We start from the raw sequence: 9,618 nt of genomic DNA, 5'->3' as shown, positions 1-9,618 counted from the left end.
TGGTCTTCAAACTCTAGAAACCAGACGGAAACTGCTGCTGCATTACCGCCAACTGTTTCACCATAGAGTAGATGACGCATCCGTGCTTGAGAGGATGGGGCTGCAAGTGCCAAGAGCGAATGTGGTGGTTGGCATGCCGGGCGCGGTGCCGGCGCGGCGGCGGCGGCGCCTGTTCGCGGCGGCCGGCGCACCGCTCGAGCCCGAGCTGCTCTTAACCGCATCATGTTGGAGACAGACGATATTGACATATTTGCTGATAGTGTTGGTGTGTTTTACAGAAAACTCTTAAGGTTCATAGACTCTACACTACTTAGGTGATTAATGTAATAACCATAGTTTAACTTTTAAGTGTGTTTGCTTTTATTTATGTCAATTTAACTTGTACATAATTATATTACCACATAAGTGCTTTGGTGAAATACTGTTAACTTTTGTGTATTTTTAATAAATAAATAAATAAATAAATAAAAAAACGTGAAAAAAGTCCCAGAATCGGGCCCCTTTTGCTATACTCTGACCGCCCCTGTCTATACTACTGTAATGTTTGACGTTATCACGTTAAACTACCGTCCGTAAACCGACTTTACAGACAACCAATTTTTCGATAAATCTCAAGTAAAAACCGGTAAATTACTTGTGTGAGGGCCTCACTCAAATTGTCTATGAATAAAAAAGTATAAACATCCGCGCAAAATGTCAATACTTGTTTTGTTGAACATCGCGATTTTGCCAAATTTACCTTGAAATACACAAAGTTTCAAAGTAACAGCTGGATATTGGATAGCTGTCTTTTACACGTTTTCAGATTTTGAGGCTTCAGCCGGTGTCCATCAAAATATGCAGCGTAAACCAGGGTATCCAGTGGCCAATTGCAACATAAAAATGGTAAATAACCAAGTAGTTTACATTATTCTTCGAGAAGAACGGAGGTGATTTCGTGTCTCTGTGATTGTGCAATGCGGCTGCTTTAGTCCAATTTATATCACACTAAAATACTACGCGTATGTTTAACGATTGACTGCAGTACTTGTGCACTAATTTAATATGTAAGTAGGTGGTGGAGCTGCCCCTTATTACATTCCTCGGTCGGAAAGGTTACGGTTACTGTCCGGAATAGCCGGTTAGAACCGCAGGGATTAAAGTTCAAATGTGAACCCACTGGTAATTTGTGGTTGGTGTTAATTAGTTAGTGATTATAAAAAATTATAACCCTACAATTAAAAAAATGGTTTCTTATTTCACAACTTTTATGTCCTAAAAAGTACATTAAATAATATGTGTAAAACAGAAAAATTTAAATTTTTAGCCTTAAAACAACCAACAATTAGTTAACATAAAAAAAATCAACCTGGTTCCGCAATATTGTGTTAATCCTTATGTGGATCTGTGGTCAAAAAACTATGTTCATCAAAGCATTAATCTATGGTTTTCCAGCCAGACAGTGTGCCTCTGTCAGAGGCGGTGCCCTGTGATGATGAGAGTGACCAGCAGCAGAGGAGACAGCAACTCATCAACTTTGGACATGCGCAGTGGGGCTTCAATAACTGGAGTTGGACTGTCAACAAACAGGACCTGGGTAAATCACTTGCACATTCTTTGTTCCTGCGGACCCACAGAGAACCTCCTATAGAGTGGCAGTCTTGTATATTTGGTTCGCGATACGAGTCACCAGTGTTTGGGGTGCGAGGAGCGGGCGGGGAATGTGTTAAGCGCGCTGTGATTGGCCGTTTCAAGGACGGCGGGCAGTCGCGCCAGATGAAAAGGGACAGAAGTATGACTGTCCCTCTACTGACGCGTAAGTGGCCAATGTAAGTTGACCTATGCCGGCTCTGAATAAATTATAAATATGACTTATTTGTGGAATGTAATGCCGTCTGTTTTTAAATTTGAGCTTCTTGTTACCTTTCCACACCATTTCACACTACAGGTGGACATCTTTAAGGCATCAAAATACCCTTTTCCAATTTTTTTGTGCGAAAAACACGCGCTGCTTTCGGGTCTGTTACTTGGTCGATACTGATCGGGCACGGCGAGCGCCCGCGCTTATATCAGTGCAAATACTAGGAAGGCTGGCCACCGCGAGTCGTCTTGTAATAGATGTCTATAGGGGTTGGTCTGTGTGCGGACCACTAATGTTAAGTAGTACCTACTTAGGGCTGCGTGTATGGCACCCCTATCAGGTACAAGACATTACAGCCCAAGAATCCTGGAATAACTTGGAATCAAGACATTAGTAAAGTATCTTGAAACTTACAGAGCTGTCACAATACATCACTGCTTGACTGATGACTCCCAATGGGCCCACACCAATAACAACAATAATAAATCACATTTAAATGATGACATTTTTATAAAAGTTTCTGGTTAAAATCATAATTTACAGTTGTAGTAATTTATTGAATGTTCTTCCATATCCATCTTAATTAGGACTTTTTTTTGCTTGTAAAGGTCTTTAATGAAAGGATCAAGTAAATTTTAGCAACATAAGCAATGGATGGAGATTGAAAGCAAATCCAAGAGAAGAATAAAAAAACTGGAGGATGCCATCATTCTTAGACCGTTTTCACATTATCCGATCTGATATCGGATGTCAGAAGGATTTCAATAGAAAAAATCCAAGTTGGTGTCTGTAATGTATGGGATATCGCTCCCACATCCAATATCGGATTGGATAATGTGAAAACTCACTTAGTGTAACCCTTTTTAAGTGAGCAATATTGAATGGCCAAATCATTAAATCCGGTCTGGCTCAGTCGGTAGTGACCCTGCCTGCTGAGCCGCGGTCCTGGATTCGAATCCCGCTAACGGCATTTATTTGTGTGATGAGCACAGATATTTGTTCCTGAGTCATGGATGTTTTCTATGTATATAAGTGTTACGTACGCGTGCTGGCTTGCTGGCTAGAACCGAACTGGGGGTACCCGCAGATCATCATGATCTACCCACATGTCAATATATAACATGCCTTTCCCTCAGGATAGATGACACTTCACTATATTTCGAATTTCTGTTTTAAGTCCGTTACACTACACTGTCTATTCACTTAATCTACAGGGTGTTTGGTAACCGGATGCAAAGCCGAAAGTAGGAGATAGTCTAGGCCATGTAGAACATTTTTAGCCATACTTGTCTTAGACAAATGTTATTAGTTTTTTTTTAATTTAAATTTTAAGATTTGTCGGATAAAACTACAAAACTTCAGACTAAATCGATAATAGTACTTTTTTTACTGCAGGTAGATTTTTTTTTTGTTTTATTTTGTATTGTGCAATGTCTATCTTACACCAGGAAAGTGATTTGAAACATCTTTGTCTAAAGAAAACGAGTTGACAGCGATTTAAAATTTTAGTTACATGAAAATGTAAATGATTTAAGTGATTTAAAAGTACGATAAAAAAAAACTAAAATAGCCACGAATTTTCAAACCATTTTAAAAACATGCTTGGCTTCTACCCTTTTATTTAAGCTATCAAACACGACTGTAGCTACTGTATCCTTGAAAATAAGCCACCTAAACCAACTGGGTAGCTAAAATGTTTCACTCTACTTGTGATACTTGTGGTAGTTGTGGTGACGAATCTCATTATGATTTTACAATAAAACATTGGTTCTGAATACTAAGTTGGCGTTGACTTGACATTTGACTTGTTTTAAAAGGGTTAAGTGTACTGGACAAAACTACCACATGCAATTTTAACAAACAAAGGCTTGCGGCGCGCCGCGGCGGTGAGAGACAAAAGAGACTGATAGCGGCAGGCGGCGGGCGATAAGACAATCATGTCTCAAGCCATTTTATCTTTGAAAATAGGCTACCTGTACTAATAAGAGGGAATGTTTAGGGTAAATTAAAACAAAAGCATAAAAGATAAGTTATTTATTTTTACGATCAACACATTAAAATTACACATCATCGCTCGTTTTCAAAATGTGACCCGCCGTTTCGAATACAAGCACGAGCCCGTCTTCTTACTTCTGTGGTGGTTGTTCCGAATATCATTTCTTCCCTCATCCTTTCGAACGCCGCTTCTATCCTCTCCCTCAGCTCTTCTACGGTATTAATGACCTCTTGTGTGTAGACTAGCTCCTTAGCTCGGCCCCAAACGAAAAAATCCAATGGTGTCAAATCAGGTGACCGAGCGGGCCAAGGGATTCGTCCGCCTCTGCCGATCCAACCGTCCGGGAAACAGTTATCCAGATGCTCCCTTACAGCCAGAGAGTAATGGGCGGGACAACCGTCGTGTTGAAATGTCACTGCACCGGGCAGCTGGTCTTCGTCAATAAGCCTGGGCAAATCGTTTTGTAAAAATTCCAAATAATTTGCCCCATTTAAATTATTTGGCAAAAAATGTGGCCCAATAAGGACTCTGCCGATGATTCCAGCCCACACATTGACGGAAAACTTTCTTTGGAAGGACACTTGCTTTTTCCAATGTGGATTGTTGTTTTTGTCAGCCCATTGGTGTAGGTTATGGAAATTTGTGATCCCCTCCCGGGAAAATTTCGATTCATCGGTCCAAAGAATGCTTCGCAAAAAATGTCGGTCTTCGATATCCGCATTGAGTAAAAATCGGCAGAAGTCCACTCGGCGTGCAGGATCTCCTTCGTCCAAACCTTGAACTCCGATGCCGTGAAAAGGATATTTTCCCTCACGATTCATTGTGGCCCATACTTTCCATGTGGACAAGTTCAGATTACGAGCTACCACTCTGATGCTCGTAGTCGGATCCTCTGCAAATGCCTGTAGAACGTCTTCCTCCACTTCAGGGCGATTACGTCCTGGATTCCCTCCATGTTGCACAGCAATACCATTCTCACGTAGCCTTCGGAATGAATTGTAAAACACTCTCACATTAGGCAATCTCCGGTTTGGAAAACGCTCTTGGTACATCCGTCGGGCCATCGCTCCATTACTGTCAGCTTTGCAGTACATGTAGATAATGTCAGCGTATTCTTCGTTCGTAAACTCCATGTTTACAATGAAGAAGTCGTAATTACACGTGAAGGAGCGCCTACGGCAGCTACAACTTGACACGGTAAAATTGAGATGACAGCGGGAAATTAAACCACAATGAACGTCTAATCGCAACTGAAGTTGTAACTAGACTAAATTACTAGTTTTTGCACAAATACTCATGTAGCTAATCAGTTTATCTTTGTCAATAAAGCACAAAACCGATCATCTTTGTTTAACGCCGCTCGCCGCCTGCCGCTATCAGTCCCTTTTGTCTCTCACCGCCGCAAGCCTTTGTTTGTTAAAATTGCATGTGGTATTTTTGACCAGTACACTTAACCCTTTTAAAACAAGTCAAATGTCAAGTCAACGCCAACTTAGTATTCAGAACCAATGTTTTATTGTAAAATCATAATGAGATTCGTCACCACAACTACCACAAGTATCACAAGTAGAGTGAAACATTTTAGCTACCCAGTTGGTTTAGGTGGCTTATTTTCAAGGATACAGTAGCTACAGTCGTGTTTGATAGCTTAAATAAAAGGGTAGAAGCCAAGCATGTTTTTAAAATGGTTTGAAAATTCGTGGCTATTTTAGTTTTTTTTTTTATCGTACTTTTAAATCACTTAAATCATTTACATTTTCATGTAACTAAAATTTTAAATCGCTGTCAACTCGTTTTCTTTAGACAAAGATGTTTCAAATCACTTTCCTGGTGTAAGATAGACATTGCACAATACAAAATAAAACAAAAAAAAATCTACCTGCAGTAAAAAAAGTACTATTATCGATTTAGTCTGAAGTTTTGTAGTTTTATCCGACAAATCTTAAAATTTAAATTAAAAAAAAACTAATAACATTTGTCTAAGACAAGTATGGCTAAAAATGTTCTACATGACCTAGACTATCTCCTACTTTCGGCTTTGCATCCGGTTACCAAACACCCTGTATATTGTTCACTTATACCCTACACATGCTTTCATAGTCTTTTGGGATTATTATAGTATTGGTAACTAATTATCTAACTATTGGCTATCTGCATTATAGTGAGCATCATCTTCACTATCAGACTCTATGTCTGTGCTACCATATTCCTGGAGAGCTATCTTCTTCAAAGATGGTCTGTCGGACGGTGGGCTTTCACTCGACCGGGGTCGTTTGTTACTGATTAGTTCATTTCTTGACACTGAATCATTGGAATCCTGAACTACACACTCTTCTGGACCTTTAACCCCAATCATCTCTGCCCACTGGCTCGGCGGGGGAATTCTTATTGTGCCAAATCCCTCATCGTCTCCCCCTTCTTCCACTTGTTTTGATTCTTTACCCTTACTTGACGATTGCATTCCTACATCAGTCTGTATTTCTTCTTCTCTTTCACTCCTAGTAAAACCTAGCATCTGGTTAACATGTCTAATGAATAATTTTTTTTCTTGTTTAATTTTATATCTTAACACTCCAATCCTTTTCACTATTATTCCTTCTAACCATCTAGGCCCCTTTCTATAGTTCCTGAAACAGACTGTCTCTCCCACTCTGAACTCTCTCACTCGTTTTGTTTCATTTTCCTGGATATCTTCAGTCTCCTTTTCTTGAATAGAAAGGGGGTGAAGCCTATCAAAGTTAGTCCGAAAACGTCTATTGTTGAGGAGTTCTGCAGGTGTCTTACCGGTGACAGAGCTAGGTGTAGTCCGCAACCCATACAATATCTTATGCAACCTGGTTGCCCATGGGATATGTGACATCTTCTTTAACTTTAATTTCAAGGTCTGTACCGTTCTCTCTGCCTGGCCGTTAGAAGCTGGATGATATGGAGGTACTAGTATGTGTCTAATACCATTGTTTTTAAAATACTGACATATCTCTTCTGATGCAAACGCTTTCCCGTTGTCACTCACTATTGTGTCTGGCAGCCCTTGTTCAGCAAATATCTCATCTAGCTTATTAATTACCATACTTGAACTCTGGTCACTAACTATTTTGACTTCTGGCCATTTTGAGTAAGAGTCAATTAGTACCAAGAAGACTTTGCCCATGAAAGGTCCTGCAAAATCAATATGCAACCTAGACCAAGCCTTTGGTGGCGTAATCCATCTATGAGTCACCTTGGCTGGCATATTCCTTACTTCTTTACAAGTTTGGCAATTCTGTATCAAACTCTCTATATCTCTGTCAAGTCCTGGCCACCAGAAATAACTTCTTGCTATTGCTTTGGTGATGACTATGCCATCATGATTGCTGTGCAGCTCTTTCAGAACACTTTCACGCAGTTTCAGAGGCACAATTACTCTACCTCCCCACAATATACAGTCCTTGTATTCTGTTAATTCATCTCTCCTTACATGAAAGTCTCTATATTTCTCTTCAACTGTACTTGGCCACCCATTCCTAATCCAGAACATCACCTTTGCTAACACACCATCAGTTTTACTCAACTTAGCTACCTCTTTAGCTGTCATCTGTAATTCAACTGGTGTCTCATTGAGGAACAAAACATTTACCTCTTGCAGTTCTTCTTCTTTTTCAGTACTTTCAGGTGCGGGCCATCTACTTAGTGCATCAGCATTCCCTATTTTTTTCCCTTCAACATATTTTAACTCGTAATCGTATGAGTTTAGCAATAGTGCCCATCTCAACATCCTGGGTGAAATCACATTAGGTATCGGCTTCTTCGGATCAAATATACCCAAAAGCGGTTTATGATCCGTCTGTATGACAACCTTACGGCCAAAGATATATGCGTAAAATTTCTGTACCGCAAAAATAATTGCCGCAGCCTCTTTGTCAATCTGCGAATAATTTCGCTCATGAGAGCTCATCGTCCTGGAAGCAAACATGATTGGCCTCAGGGAGCCATCCTCCATCCTGTGTTCCAGAACCGCACCCAAACCGTACTGCGAGGCGTCACATGTAATAACCACTGGTTTCTTTAAATCATAATGCACTAATGTATCCCCCGCAGTCAGCATTCTTTTTAAGAGACTAAATGCTTGTTGGCAATTTGGAGACCATACCCACTTGGCTCCTTTCAACAGTAACTTGTACAGTGGTTCCGCTACTGTTGCTTTTTGTGCTAGAAATCTGTCATAAAAATTCAGTAATCCAAGAAAAGCTTGCAACTCCTTTACATTCCTTGGCGCTGGTGTCTCCATTATAGCCTTTATTTTGTCTCCACAAGGATGCAACCCATTAGCATCAATCATGTGTCCCAGAAACTCTACACTTGCCTTCCCAAACTTGCACTTCTCCTTGTTGACTCTCAACCCTGCTTCCTTCAGGATTTGTAAGATGCGTTGAAGTCTATCCCTGTGCTCCTGTATTGTGCGACCAGTGACCACAATATCATCTAACAGCACCGCTGTTCCCGATACCCTCGCCAATAAGTTGCTCATCATGCGCTGAAATATCCCAGGGCAGGCTTTAACCCCGAACGCTAACCTCTTACATCTAAATAGACCTTTAGGAGTATTCAATGTTAGCAATTTGGAAGTAGGTTCATCTACAACCACCTGGGTGTAAGCTTGCTCCAAATCTATCTTACTGAATATTACCCCACCTTGCAACACTGCAAAAGCTTCGTTCAACGTTGGCAGAGGATAAGTATCAGTCTCAGTAGCCATATTCACTGTCGCTCTGTAATCCCCACAAAGTCTGACTTTCCCGTTCTTCTTAATAATTGGAACTATTGGGCTGGCAAACTCCGAATGGCTCACAGGTTCCAACACATCTTCTTCAACCAATCTGTCAATTTCTTGTAAAACTCTTTCTTTAATTGCAAATGCCACGGGCCTACATTTCAAAAATTTTGGTTTCGCATCAGGTTTCAGAGGTATGGTTACTACTGGCCCGGTGTATTTTCCTAAACCAGACTGGAAAACTTCTTCATATTCTCCCAATAACGTATCTATACCTGCATCTTCTATCCGTACGTTATTAATACCATGAATGCCTATACCCAAATTTGGAAACCAATCCCGGCCTAACAAATCTGGTCCGTTGCCTCTTGCAATCAGCAAATTTAACTTTGTATGTATATTTTTAAATTTTACATCCACTTCAGCTTCTCCCAGCAACTCTACCTGATTTTCAGTCCAGGTCGTCAACCTAACCTGTGACTTATCCAAACTTGGCAGGTTACCATTCCAAATTTCCCTCGCTGTACTCTCTCTCAACATGGTATATGCTGCTCCGCAGTCGACTTCCAAGTTTACTAATCGACCATCTAATTGCACCTCCGCATAAAACGGAGCCACCACTTTGTTTGACACCCAGTTACACAAGACATCCTCATACAATCCATTAAGTCGACTTGATTCCTTCGACTTACCTTTGTCTCGTGTATCCGAACATACCTCTGCGATATGGCCCATTCTTTTACATACATAACATCTACTATATCTAAACCTACAGAAATTCCCATGTTTTTTGCCACACCGCCAACAATCCTTATTCTCCTTATTCGGTTCTAACGGTCTTGCTTTAATTTTATTAACTTCCATTGGCTCATCCCCGCTAGTTGTAGCAGGCGCCACGCTAGAGGTCGCCGTCGTCGCCGACGCCGCCATAACTATCACTCCGGCGTCCGCCGTTTCTGCCGTTAACGCCAATTTTACCGCTTGATCGAATGATAACGTCGTCTGCTGCAACAACTGCTTTTGGATATCCTT

The 9,618-nt window shown here is 40.8% G+C and overlaps 1 protein-coding gene across 2 annotated transcripts in view; it reads left to right on the top strand.

Moving 5' to 3' along the window:
- Positions 1-644: 644 nt before the first annotated feature.
- LOC125234393 (DNA repair protein RAD52 homolog) overlaps positions 645-9,618 on the top strand; it is a 29,106-nt gene continuing 20,132 nt past the window's right edge. The window contains exons 1-2 of one of the 2 annotated variants that reach the window (XM_048140615.1): positions 645-885; positions 1,435-1,576. In XM_048140615.1, the coding sequence (XP_047996572.1) occupies positions 838-885; positions 1,435-1,576 (190 nt within the window). In that variant the 5' untranslated portion in view covers positions 645-837. The remainder of the gene's footprint in view (positions 886-1,434; positions 1,577-9,618) is intronic. The other variant, XM_048140614.1, reaches the window with a different exon arrangement.

The sequence above is a fragment of the Leguminivora glycinivorella genome, chromosome 16 (genome assembly GCF_023078275.1).
Source record: "Leguminivora glycinivorella isolate SPB_JAAS2020 chromosome 16, LegGlyc_1.1, whole genome shotgun sequence".
Taxonomy (NCBI): domain Eukaryota; kingdom Metazoa; phylum Arthropoda; class Insecta; order Lepidoptera; family Tortricidae; genus Leguminivora; species Leguminivora glycinivorella.
This window is presented reverse-complemented; position numbering and strand designations above follow the sequence as displayed.